Raw genomic sequence first — 14101 nt, 5'->3', positions numbered from 1 at the left:
TTAGTAAAACGTGAATCATTTATCTAACAATAGTAAAAAAAGGATTGAAATTGTTAAACTGAAACGAATTAAAATAATAAATTGAACTTTGAAGTTTTTATGCTGGTACTATTATTTTAAAAAATCGAGTTTGATTATAAGGGTAAATTGTCTGAATAATTCTGAAGTTTGGTTAAATTATGATGTGTATCCCGCAAATTCAAATCTCAGTAAAATATCTTGAAGTTAAGAGTCAATTGCAATTATCACGCGACGAAAAAAACTGATCCTATACATGTAATATGTTGATGTTTTTCAACCAAACAACGTTATTTTCTTTATGAATAGACTTGCATCGTTTGTACTCCACCGATGATGATGAAATCCTCAGTCATAAATATTAAATGCAAATTCACAAAAAAAAATTGTTGTGTGATAATTGCGAATAAGTAAACTTTACTACTACTAGTATAATTTTTCCGATTAATTCTAAAATGAAGCAAAATGTGACCAAACTTATTACTCAGTAATTTATCGTAAATATAGATGTGGACCTTATTTATAATAGCCCAACAATTTCAAATATGGGCTTACATTGTGGGCCCATTTTATGAGAAATCAAAAGCTAAAAGAAAGACGAGAGCACCAACGCCGGCACACACCTCCAATGGCGGCTCCGCCACTCCTCCACCGCCATTTCTCCAATTCTCTCTCGTCTCCGCCCCTCCACCGCCACTTCACCTCTTCTCTCTCCTTTCCCTCCCATTCCACGCGCCCCGCTGCTCCTGAACCAAATCTCTTCATCTCTCCTAAACCCCCCTTAAACCTCAGCAAAACATTTACATCCGTTTCCTTCCAAAACCAGCGCAGAAAGCCCACGAGCTTCGCCCCCGACTCACACGCAACCGATTCCGATCCAGAATCGCGCGAAAATCGCGTTGGAGAAGCGCGGGAAGCCGTTGCCGAGTATCTGCAAAAATACGAAGCTTCGCGAGAGGACGCGAATTGCGTTTCCTCAAACTGCCCTAGCTATCTGAGCATGCTGATTGACGGCGTGGATGACCTCGACGGTTGGAATTCGTTGGCCGCCGCCTCGGAGAATGTAGAATTCAAGAGGAAAGTGTCTCAAATGGCGGAGCAGAAAGGGGATAAGGGCGTTCTTCCTTTTTTGGAGAGTATTGGCCTTTCTCTCGCCTCGGTTTCTCGCTTAGCGAGATATTTCTCTTCTTCCAGGTCCAACGCGCTTCCGCGCCTGATTCACAAGGTGTTTGATCGAATCCTGTTTTTTTTGTTTTTTTTTCTTTCAGAAAAAAAGTGATGGTGGTTTTTCCATTCCTGATTTTGTGTTCTTCTCAATTACTATTATAGGTTGAGTATATGAAGGAAATATTATTTTGTGGCAGTGATGATGGTGGAATCATTGGGAAAAATGCGTTGAGAATGATGGCGCATATCTCCATATCGGCTGATGATGAATTGCAGCAAACTTTAGCATTTTTAGAGAAGGTTAAAGATGATAGATTGTTTGTTGATAATGCGTTTGCCATGGTTTGTATTAATCTCATTTTTAATCGTGCAGATTCAAGCGAAGCGTGGGGGTTTGCATCTATTAGGCTCTGAGAATGCCTCTTTTGGGTATCTGATTGAATCCTTTCCTCGTCTCCTTGTCCTGCCTCTAGAATCTTGTGTGAAGCCAATCGTGTTGTTTTTGGAAGTCGTCGGAGTCCCTAAAGAATGCATACGAAACCTAATATTGCTGTTCCCGCCCGTTCTGACCTATGATATTGACATAGATATCAAACCAAGATTGAGGTCATTTGAGAAGGTACAATTGGCAATTTGCCTCTTTAAGTTTGCTGCTTCAGTTTCTTCGTGTACGAGCCAATGATTTGCAAAGCGATATTTTGAGCATCTAGTGATTCCCGTCTTGTTGAGTAGGATGCTGTGTTGCTGGTGAATTTGATACATTTAATATGGCTGTTCCGCCTGTTCATGGTTGGCTATATTGGTATATTGTCTTGTAGATTGGCGTGAAGGATAATGATCTTGGGAAGATGCTCGTTAAGTATCCATGGATTATTTCTGCTAGCATCCTAGAGAACTTGGAGAAAATCCTCGATTTCTTCGATGAAGAGAAGGTATTGGTGGAGTTCAGATGCTTGTTTCCTTCATCTCGGAATCTGATGCTGCGGAATAGATATCTTTCTTGTACTTACAATTTTTTTATTGGACACTCTCTAGGTTCCAAGAAGCTGCTCCTCGCAAGCAATCAAAAGCTGGCCACATATTTTGGGTTGTTCAGTTCGTAAGATGAAGTTAATAGTGGAAGAATTGAGTAAAATGGATATTAAAAGTAAGAAGTTAGGTCATGTCATTGCTACAAGTCCTCAACTACTACTTCGCAAGCCTCAGGAATTACGTCAGGTTGGTTCGACAGAAATATCTTTATAAATCTTAAATCTATTGAAACATTTCTTTACTGTACTTTGTTGTGTTTAGTTATCAAAACAGTTCAATTTGGTGCCAATTTGGTGCTTTCCTTGTGAACCTCATGAGGTCAGTTGAATAAGGGCAAAGCAAAGGCTTATCATACACAGAATTAGAATCTAAATGTTGTTTTTTTATCTGGGCCATTCAAGTTAGAGGCAGATTGCCTGGTCGAAATATGTGTTCAATTTATCGATAATGGAATCATGATGATAGTTTATTTTTACGGCCTTTTGTGGAGTTATGTTGCAAAGACGTGGTTTATGTGCTACTCTTTGCAAATTGTTTTGGTGGCTGTTGCATCTTTATTAGTAAAACGGAATCCTGATCTTGTGTTGCAGACTGTTTTTCTTATCTTAAATTTTACTATCATACTTAAAAAACTTTAAAACATGGTAATTTGGTGAAGGATTTTATGAAGCCATTGCATACAGAGCACCCTTTTTTGCATCATTTCTTTTGTTAAACTTTTTTTCTTTTTCTTCCTGCATTTGCATTCAGGTGGTGTCCTTCTTTAAGGAGTTAGGAATGGATGAGGATGCCATTGCTAGGACGCTTGGCCGTTGCCCTGAAATTTTCGCTGCAAACATAGACAAAATGCTTGATAAGAAGTTGGAATTTCTATCTAACATTGGCATCTCCAAAGCCAACATCCCACAAGTTGTCAGGAAATACCCGGAACTATTTGTTTGTGATGTCGACAGGGCTTTACTTCCCCGGTAAAGAATTTTACTATACTTAACTATAATTACCATAAAAAGGGAAAAAAATGCTTAAGATGTGATTCTTGGCAGAATGAGGTACCTGATTGAGATCGGATTGTCAAAGAAAGATGTCGGGTTCATGGTACGGAGGTTCTTTCCTTTACTCGGGTACAGCATTGATGAAGTCTTGAGACCTAAACTGGAGTTCCTAGTGAAGACCATGGGAAGGCCTGTACGTGACGTGGTGGATTACCCGAGATACTTCAGCTACTCGTTGGAGAAGAAGATAAAGCCGAGGTATTGGGTTCTGAAAAGTAGGAACATAGATCTTTCATTGAAGGAGATGTTGGGCAAAAATGATGAGGAATTTGCAGATGTATATATAGGTGATGGAGAGGTGCTTGTTCCTCCCTCTTGAAACCTTTGCAATCACTTAGTTTTTAGGGATCGTTCTCTTTTTATCATGATGTTTTAGGGTTGTGTAGTTGTTGTATATGAGATTAAACTATGATAGAAAATTAAGGATTGTGTATATGATATGGATTCTTTGAAATAGCAATGATAGGTTGTCACTTTGATTTTATATTTTGTTGAGTTTTTCACCATTGTTTTATTTTTACTTTGAGCTTTCTGAATATATATTTTTAATATTCTTTATTTATTTAAAGCAAATTTGATAAATATATATACATACATACCAAAATTCTATGACAAAGAAGGTTAATTTAGCACTCCATAAGAGAAAAAACAACATAAACCCCTGAAAAGAGAATATAGGAGAAGAAACAACCACCACCACCACTGTTTTAATGGTAGGAAACTGAACATATTTTATTCATATAAAAAAATTGTGGTTTTCAGTTTTGCTGCAATTCTAGATGCTCAGTTTGAAAGAATTTCATCACTCAAGGGCTGATTTTAAGCTTTTGGTGAACACCTCTAGCTCCTTTAGCCCTTCTTCAGGTGATTTTGCATCGCCAAGTATTCTCACCATGGCACTCCCAACAATCACACCATCTGCTCCCCAATCCGCCACCTGAAAACGACGATTTACATGCTTACAAATGTCCACTATCAACAACAAAGTAACGCGCATCAGATGCTAAACAATAGCATGTTCAAGACATACCTGCTTAACATGATGTGGTTCTGATATGCCAAAACCAACTACTACTGGCTTGTTCGTTGTCTGTGGAGGGTAAAAAGGGTGAGCGTTATTTGCATCGACTTTTACCAAGATTTTCTCGAGCCTTATAAAAGGGGAGTGAGAGATTGAGAGGTGTGGAGACTGGAGACTCATTATATATGATAGAAATCTTTACCTCCTTGATGTCCAGTAGAAGAGATTGAACCTTATTATTGACAGAACCTCGTGCTCCAGTAACTCCCACCGAGCTCACCTATTAATAGACAAAGGACATATAGAGTAATTATTTTGATTTCACGAGTCAGGTTGCAGCTTAAATTGGAGTCACGTTTATCTAGCTTGGAGTAACGACCGCAGATAATCGACAAAAATGAGAAGTTGAGTTGAAGGAGATCGACATTTGCTATTGACGTTGTTAATGCTTTTATGTGCTTTGCATCAGAAGGAGATCAAACAAATATTCAGAAAAAAAAATCAACAAGTGGCTAGTGACATTATTTATTTTTTCTTTTTATTATTGAATGATAAAAATAAATTGATCCAACCAGTAACTACTCAAAAAGGAAATGTGAATCTTACAAGGTAGACGAAACCTTCTGATGCTTCAACAATGTCTTGCATTCTCTCTCTTGGAGTGGTTGGTGTAGTCAGCAGCACCTGGATTACATTTCCCACTAATGTCAAAAATGCAAACATGAGAGCAGCTCAGATCTAACTTCTAAGTATCTAAACTTATCATCTTACTCTGCAACAACATGTGCCTTCACATCTCTACCGATCAAATTGTTGCACAAAATTAAGCTACGAACTACAGCCCCTCTTCTAGTTAAGCATTATTATATGAATTATCAATAGAGATATAAATGTAACATAAGGTGAGACATATTGCTGGGTATCAACAATAATAATCATTTTTTTCTTAGTTTCTGAACATGCCACACCCAAAATCCAACAAAAAAGAATGAGAAGTTACAAGAAGTCACCATCTATCATGATTACTAGGACAAATCTTCTAACCAAAAGAAGAAAACAGGGGCAATTCGACAAGTCTTAAAATATTCGGCCAAACAGTGCAAACTAGACACATAAAACATAGCCAGGAAATGAATTATCAATGGGAAAGCTAACCAATTCAATATTTTTTTCGGCAGCTTCCTTTCTCAATGTATCAGTCTCCTCTAGAGGCACATCTGGAACAACAAGTCCTGAAATGAATGAAATCCGAGATGAAATTAAATAGAATGTAGTTGCATAATAGTAGAACACATTTACAGCAATAGAAAAGCTATATATAGCCAATAAATGAGAGATGGGGCAACTAAGGCATTGATTTGCAGTTAAAAAATGTAAGGCTGCAAAGTATATTTACCATGTATTCCAGTATCCTTCAAAGTGGTCATGAATTGCTCCACACCACGTTTGAGTATTGGGTTGTAATATGAGAACAATGATACTGGACAAGATAATTGAGGTACCACCTTTAAGAGGACAAAATGTTATGAAACTGTCTCATCACACCAAAATAGTTTGAAAATGATAGTGAAGCTACAGAACATAAAATACAGTAATGATAAGCTTAACAAAACTAATCTCTGAAACTTTAAAAACAATATGTATATCATGGACCACAGGAAACATTCCCCATGCACTACAATATCTTTGATGTTTAAGATGCATCAAGAAAGAAAACTACGATATACTCTTTTGTTGATGCTGTATAGAAGTAGTGGAACTTACTTCCTGCAACATTGCGATGATACTATCGAAGTTGGTTCCTTTGGCTAATGCTCTTGTTGCAGCAGCCTATGAAAGAAAATATAGATTTATTATCATTCGTGAGCAATAAAACCGCTAGGTAAGATACCACTTGGATGCCAAGATTATACATAGTCACATGTTTATACCTGGATAACAGGACCATCGGCTAAGGGGTCTGAATAAGGTACACCGAGTTCAATAATGTCCGAGCCACATGAATCAAGGACCTTTAGCGCTTCCGCAGTTGTTGAAAGGTTAGGGTCACCAGCTGTGATATATGGGATGAGTGCCACCTTTTACACGAAATTCCAAAAGCATGGTTAGAACATAATGTTGAGAAAGAATGCATGAAATCAACTTGTTCATCAGGTTTCCATCATTATATAAAATGATAGGTTTATGGAAGAATTTGTACACCAAAAACATTCCCAGGTCGCAAAATTGAAATTTGTAAACAGTCAGCAGCTATCCATTGTATCCATTTACAATTCAAGTTATTCAACCAACTTGTTCTGATACCTCACATACAAGTTTTGGCATTTTCTGTTCCATATAAATGGAAAAAACTAATTAATGGAAAAGACTATTTAATACAAAGTGAATCACTTTGCCATGGCCACTTTTTCTCCAGATTGATGGAAAAGACAAATTGCGGCTATGGTCAACTTATCTCCATATAAATATGGAAAATTATATTTATACCATTCAGCAACGAATTGAGGCTAAACAAATATTCACTGCTGAAAACAGAATCTTCCAGCGAAGATGATTTCGAGATTAAATCACATACTCAAATATAAGCATATCGGATGTTCAGAAATTCAGCCATAATCAAACAACTGAATGCATGAAATGAAATAGACCGCCGAAATCATGAACCAAACCTCATAAAAAGAAAAAACAATGTACATGTTCTATAATCTATGATATTCTATCAACCACTGAGAGTCAGAAATCAGTCAATGATATGAATTACTCAATACTAAAATAAACTTGAAATGTTTAAAACAATCCTCAATCAAAGTGATAAAGCAGATATAAGATTGAGAAGCTCACTTTTCCTTGCTTCTTCAATTTGGAGAAGGTTTCGGAGATTCCAACGGTGGGCGCGGCAGTGAGAGCGGCCGTGATCGGCTTCAATTTGAAGGACCTGTTGGCGGTAGACCTAACAAACGAGCGGCATTCAGCTGAATCGTTGCCGGCGTTGGATTGGAATAAGCGTGAGGAGTTGAGAGAAGCAGCGGCCATTGATCTCTGCTACAGCTTGTGGAGTTGTAACTGCTGATTTTTGCTGTGCGCTTACCTGAGAGAAGGGGTTTTGTGCACTTATATAGATTAATTTTGGTGTGGTAATATTCCTATTTAATATTTAAATTGGATACTTTAAAATAGTAGTGTGAATTTTATTATAAATTTGATAAAGTATAAAAAAAGTTATATTAATATTAATAGGTAATGATAGTCTTGCTATTATTAGTATTAAGTTTTAAAAAATGGCTAGTTTTGATGGACGAACTATTATTGGACTGAAAGAGTTAGTACATCCTATTTCTCGAATGTCTGTAATATACTAGTACTTAAATAGTTATTAAAATATTATTAGTCATTTCATTTTATTAGAGGTATAAAAATAGTAAAAATGATTAATTTTTAATCTATTCATAAACAAAAAAATTAATTACAGATATTGGGGATAAGACCGAATATTTTCATGTAAACATTTGAACTTAATTGTAAACTACAGTTAGCCCCTTTTATAAATTATAATCAAACATAATGTTATTAGCATGATACAGATACATACTTATATTAAAAATGGTTAAAAAGTATTAGAATTTGAATTTTCGATTTTGTTTATCTAAAAATCAAATGGTGCCGAACCGAAAAATCTAAATTTTGAAGAAACAAAAAATCGGTACAAATCAATTATTTTTTTTATGAAAAATGTTTTGGAGACATAATGTCTAAGACATAATGAGGTTATAGTAGCCATTTTAGATTGTTTTATATTTTTATTTAAATAAATGTTTTGTACATATACCATACTACCCTTGTGCATATAAAAACATTAAATTGTTCATTAATATACTTAATTAAGGACATTGCTCTAATTATGCTTATTCAATTATTTTCTTTACATACAACCTTTATATTTATGATTGACAATCTTTTTTTTTATCTCATATTTCTATTCATTTATTTAAAGACACATATTTAAAGTTTTAAAATAGTGTAATTCCATTGATTCTATAATTAGTATATAAGTATTAGTATATAATTAGTACTCTTATTTTTCACAATTAGTACTCTTATTTTTCTCAACAATGAAACGGTCGGTCATACACAACTATTAGTATATAATTAGTACTCTTAGTTTTCACAATTAATTCATAATTAATTAGCTATGGTGCATGAGTATTCATTCTCATAATTAATTAGTACTAATTAATTAGCATGGCCTCAATATCTTAGCCAACCGTTTTATGAAAACGCTTAGAATATTTAGATAGTCATATGATTACACTTATTATATAATTATAGATTCTAAGTAATTGCAATAGTATCCAAAACTTATAAATATTCAAAATTATGCCCAAAACTCGCCTTTTATATAAGGATAGATTGATTCATTAGGGAAATTTAAATTTATATTGAGCTATTTAATCAATATTAGTTATCACATTTTATTTCTTTATAAGAACAATAACTTTTATATACTTCACTATATTTGATCAACCTTTTTATCTATAAAAAAGTAAACGCTGTTTACAAAAATAGCGAAATTAATTTTTTTAGCAATTTTTTTTATTTGCAAAAGCAATGGGTTTAAATTATTACATCTTTTATGCATAAAAATAAATTTTCTGTTCACAAAAATAGTGTTAATTTTTATTCACACAAACTTGTATTCACTAGAATTTTGGAACAATAAAAAAAGTTAACTTTTTCACAACTTTTATTCAAAAAAGTAATACTTCTTTGCATTCAATAGAACAAAATTATTTATTAATTAAAATAATGCTAATTTTTATCTATTAAACTAATAGTAACTTTTATTCACAAAATAATATTGCTAAGTTTTATTTACAATAACAGTCTTTTACTCGCAAAAGGTATAGTAATTTTTATTTACAAGAATAATAGAGTTTATCGCATAAAAACTTTTATTTATTGGAGTAATAATTTTTATTTCTTAGAACTATTTTTAAAGAAAAATAATTTTTATTACAATAATTCTTTTATTAACAACTATAGTAAAATACATTTTATTCTTCAAATGATTACTTTTTTTTCACAATCATAATAACTCTTGTACATAGAAAATTAAAAATAACTTTTGTCCACAATAAACAATAACGGTTGTTCGCAGTAAATAATAGTAGTAACTTTTATTCGCTGAAACAAATTATTTATATTATTAATAAAAACAACAATAACTTTTGTGTTTTACACTTTGCATAAACAATAATTTAGTAACTTTTATTTTCATGAATGATAACTTATATTTAAAAAAATTAAAGTAATAAATTTTATTCAAAAGAATAATAATTCTATATAATAGAGCAATAAATTTTATAGATTTAAAAAATATGATTTTTCATAATAAATATAAATTTTATTTTTAAAATAAAAAAATTTATTCAGTTATGAAGTTTATTTCAATTGGTAATAAGCTCCACATCTATCCAATAAATCAATCACATATGATGAAAAAGACTATTGATGCTTTAAAACTAATTAAATTCATTGTTTACGATAATAATTTTTATTCATAAAACAATTTTTTTCTTGAAAATAACAACGTACTTTATTTATTACGACAATAAATTTTATCAATGAATAGAATAAATTTTATATAATAAAATAATATTAATAACTTTTACTCACAAGAATTATATTATCTATAAAATTAATATTTTTTATTTATAAGGACAATCATTTTTAATCTTATATTTTAAACTTTTTATGAGCATTCCTCATAAAATTATTAAACGTAAATTTAATAATACTCTAATAAATAGTCTAATTGAAATTATGAATACATTAAATGTAAGCATGATAAGCATGAGTTAATTAAACTTCATAATTTAAGATTTGTCTTTCTAAAATAACAATAGGGTAAATTAGTCACAATATAAAATATAGTTATGGCAAAGTGACATAAGGGCATTATGGCATAGAGACATTATGTCTCTAAATCACTACTCTTTTTTATTTAGTCCGAAACAACACAATTTAGGTGTGTTTTAATTGAAAAACAACACCAATTAGGTGTGCGCCTTAATTGAAAAGTAAAAAATAATGCAATATGGCTATAAACAAATTCAAATGTGTGACAATGGAAATTAATGGAAAAGGTTTACAAAAATTTATTATGGGCTGGGATTGTGGAAAAGAACATTTATTATGCCATTCCTCAAAATTTTTGTGGATATAGTTGAGATTTCTTCAAACAAAAATTTCAACAACCATTTAAGTTAATCCTAGCATCTATAAACTCAAAATTTATTTCACACATATTTTATACATATGATGCAAAATTAGTCAAATATTTTGTATCCAAAAATGAAGTTTATGGCATGAAAAACATGATTATCAATTGTAAATGGACGAAGTGTTATTCTAATTTTTATAAAAGAATGATAGGTTTTTATACTACAGTGTGCTTTTCATAAATTATTAACCAAGTTTTTATTGTGTTATTTGGGGATATATATTCTAATAATATAGAAAATAGTATTAATATCTCTAAATTGAAGAAAGAGAACAAAATTAATTAAATAACAGTGAAAGCCAAAAACAGTCCAATATTTCAAAATTGAGAAAAAGCCCAGAAAAATCTGCAGCAATTCGCATTTATGTGAAGAATACGTTTTTCTTATAAAATTCGTTTCCCGTTTTCCAGTTATTTTTGGTTATGGAAAATCAATCGATATTCTCGAGCTTCTCCAACTAAGAAATGAATGTCGATTTCTAAAGTTTTGATTCTCTATATTTTCTTCTCAATCAATCGGAGCATCTCCTAAGATTCTGAACAGGTAATTTTTAAGGTTTTTATGTATAGGAAAATTAGATATCATCACTTGCATTCGATTTTGTGGATGCATATTATTTTCTAGCTTCGCGCTGTTTGTTTTTCTGGTGAAGAATATTTCGTGTATTGATTAATTTTAAGAAATGGAAATAAGATGAAAAATTATTCTGCAGCACATTTGGAAACTGGAAAAGTTCATAATCTAAACACAGCTGATGTATGGAAAAATGAAATTTTATGTATCAATTAAGTTTATTTTTTAATTTTGAATCATTACTAACTGGTTATTGTTTTTTGCAATTGAGAATGCAATGAGCTATTAGGGCTAGTGTTGAGAAACTGTTGAATATAATCAACTGATCATGGCAACTTCACAATATCTTTTCTTCTAGTACATTATTGTGTTCAAAATATTAGGTACTAGTATTACATTTTAACTGATATTTTGTGGAAGCTGGTTGAACTTTTGTTTCTCATGTACTAATATTTAAGAAACAGATTGTTGAAAATGGTGCTAAGGAACTGCTCATAACTGTGTTTCAATACAGTAACAGATTTTCATCCCCCTGGAGAATTACTCACAGGATAAAGATGCTCGGCATTTCTTACGGGGAGCTGTTCCTCATTGTTGGGGCTGCAGCCGCCCTTATTGGTACTCTCTCGTTATCTCTCTAAATATGTAATTCGGTATGAATATGTCCAATCAGCGTCACATCACATGTCATTCCCTGAATCGTACCATGGTTGCATTTTAAGGCCGGATTTTCTAATGCGTGATGTTACTTTTAGGCTCAGTTTCCTGCAATTTAGAAACCATGTAAACTTTGTGGTTGTTTAAATATAGTGAAAATAAATAACATTGGTTAAATTTGCGATTGAATTAGGTCCAAAGGATCTTCCAGTGATAGCTAGAACGGCTGGGAGGTTAGCTGGGCGCGCTATCGGATATGTTCAAATGGCACGGGGACAATTTGAAAGCGTTATGCATCAATCTCAAGCTCGTCAGGTAGTGGTTCTTGCATGGGGCTTTAATGTCTTCCGATGCAATTGGTGTTTATATTTTGCAACTTATTAGAAAATTGCTCTGCTTAGCAGTGGTGTTTTTAATGTTGTCTTCTGTTTGTTTAAGTTGTAGAATTATAGAGGGATTAGCTTAACGACATAAACTTTGAAATGCAAAAGCCATTCTTTGTTTGTTAGTTGTATGCTATGCCATTTAGTGGTATTGCACCAGTGCCATCTCTTAATTCAGATATTAAGGTGAATAGGTGATGGTTATATTTCCGTTTCTGAATTTTACCGGCAGATGCTATGTATGTGATGACCTTCTCAGTGGAAATAGTATGATAGTCTCCATTTCCATTTCGATGGTCATATATGTATGCAAGATTACCCTCATTGTCTGAAAGTAATTTCTGTTCTCGTTCTACAATTTGATTGTTTTAACATGGGAAAATCTGTTAAATTCTGTCAGGTGCATAAAGAACTGCAAGATACAATGGCACAACTAGAAGCAATACGCCATGAAGTTCGGTCCATTTCTTTCATGAACCCTGGTCCCTTGACTACAAGACTTGTTGATAATCTTGCTAGTCAACCACCTGTTACAAATGGTACCCATTTGGTTACAACTTTTTGTTGTCGTATGCAAGTAGCTTTTTCTCGTCTTTCTCATTTTGTTTTGTTACTTGATTACAGTGGAAAAGGTATCTTCAAAACCTCCTCAGGAGAATAATGTCAGAGTTGAGACCCCGGTTTCCAGTAGCACGACCAAGGTGACTTCAGAACTATGATTCTAGTAGTATAAATTCAAGTCCTTATTGAACTTTCAACTTTCTTAAGGATCACAGTCCGTCGACCTTTTCGCTGTCTGATATACATAGTCAAGCAAGCGCATATGCAAGATTGGCTGAATCTGCACCCTTGACAGCAAATTCCATGGACGATGTTCTTAATGAGTTAAAGGATGATTCTGGTCAGTTCGTTGTTCTACCTATATCAGCTGAAACTGCTAAACTGTTGCCCTGTCAAAAAGGTGACCATATCTAAATTTCTGTTTAGGACACTCTTTCATCACCATGCTTCTACCTACCAATTTACGTTATCAGCAGAAAGCTCTTTTTCCTATTTTTCTGCACAAATTGTGTCACGTACTTCATGGACTAAGAAACTCACTAGTAAATTTGGGGTCAGGTGATTTGAGTGGATCCGACTTATTGTTAGAGGCAGTACTTGAGGAAGAGGTGGCCCGCAATGCAAAGAGTTTCTTCTCTCAAGCCCAAAACCAAACAAAGAGTGAATGAGTAAGTACTAATATTTTTCCTCAAGTTTGTTAGATTGTCTTGGAAAAAAATAACTGTCAAACCAGTAAAAGCAATTGAATACTACTCCTGATAATCTTTATGCTGCATATTATTACATTGCATTAGTCTACTTAGTTGTGGCTGAGTTTTGATAGTATCACGCAACAAAGCGCAAACTGGGAAGCATCAAGCTCGCTGTTTTACTTGAAATGACTCGAGCCCTACCCAGCTCCAAATAATAGAACACGAAAAGATTTAATTAATTTCCGAGGAGCATCTTCACTCATCTGTACTTTGCTTCTGCCCCTACTTTTTCTTCGTTTCCCTTAACCGCGTCATATCAATCTTATCGCAGTAACATATGGTGGCTTTTGATGGGCTTGCACCACTCTCTAAGTATTAGTACTATGTAACTTCTTCTACTCTTAGTTTTTTACTCGAGAAAAGTAGCAATGTAGTTCAGTCTTAGTTTCAATTTCTTCCTAAATATCTAAAGATTTTGAAACCCACTTTTACCAATCTTATTTTATTGGTGACATTATGTTGAAGCATAGCACAAAAAATTTGAATGAATTTTATAGGCTATAGTCAGTTAAGTCTTAGTTTAATTAACAAATAAAAATGGTCCACTTGTTCACTCTTTTGGCATTCTTGAAAACGATTTTTCTCCAATTAACAGGTTTCCTAG

General features: G+C 33.2%; 3 protein-coding genes across 4 annotated transcripts; 2 read left to right on the top strand and 1 right to left on the bottom strand.

The window, feature by feature from the left end:
- The first annotated feature begins 625 nt into the window (after positions 1–625).
- Positions 626–3753, top strand: LOC121801984 (transcription termination factor MTERF2, chloroplastic-like). The gene is made up of 7 exons (XM_042201483.1): positions 626–1243; positions 1348–1485; positions 1559–1804; positions 2004–2117; positions 2221–2403; positions 2968–3185; positions 3261–3753. The coding sequence occupies exons 1-7, from the start codon at positions 647–649 to the stop codon at positions 3586–3588; spliced, it is 1824 nt and encodes a 607-aa protein (XP_042057417.1). The 5' UTR covers positions 626–646; the 3' UTR covers positions 3589–3753.
- Positions 3754–3878: 125 nt separating this feature from the next.
- Positions 3879–7361, bottom strand: LOC121801977 (tryptophan synthase alpha chain-like). The gene is made up of 9 exons (XM_042201469.1): positions 7132–7361; positions 6222–6368; positions 6055–6120; positions 5687–5795; positions 5446–5522; positions 4897–4974; positions 4493–4570; positions 4300–4359; positions 3879–4206 (listed from the first exon to the last, which is right to left on the bottom strand). The coding sequence occupies exons 1-9, from the start codon at positions 7321–7323 to the stop codon at positions 4072–4074; spliced, it is 942 nt and encodes a 313-aa protein (XP_042057403.1). The 5' UTR covers positions 7324–7361; the 3' UTR covers positions 3879–4071.
- A 3529-nt stretch (positions 7362–10890) lies between these two features.
- LOC121801964 (sec-independent protein translocase protein TatB-like) lies at positions 10891–13547 on the top strand. 2 transcript variants are annotated; one of them, XM_042201463.1, is made up of 7 exons: positions 10891–11114; positions 11665–11762; positions 11995–12116; positions 12585–12723; positions 12809–12885; positions 12953–13145; positions 13304–13547. In XM_042201463.1, exons 2-7 carry the CDS (start codon positions 11702–11704, stop codon positions 13411–13413), a joined length of 702 nt encoding a protein of 233 aa, XP_042057397.1. In that variant the 5' UTR covers positions 10891–11114; positions 11665–11701; the 3' UTR covers positions 13414–13547. The 2 variants fall into 2 exon arrangements, with proteins under 2 accessions (XP_042057397.1, XP_042057392.1); XM_042201458.1 differs by having other exon boundaries at positions 11659–11762.
- Positions 13548–14101: the final 554 nt, after the last annotated feature.

This window comes from Salvia splendens, chromosome 1 (genome assembly GCF_004379255.2).
Source record: "Salvia splendens isolate huo1 chromosome 1, SspV2, whole genome shotgun sequence".
In the NCBI taxonomy this organism is placed as follows: Eukaryota; Viridiplantae; Streptophyta; class Magnoliopsida; order Lamiales; family Lamiaceae; genus Salvia; species Salvia splendens.
The sequence above is the reverse complement of the archived record's forward strand: the minus strand, read 5'-3'. Positions and strand labels throughout refer to the sequence as shown.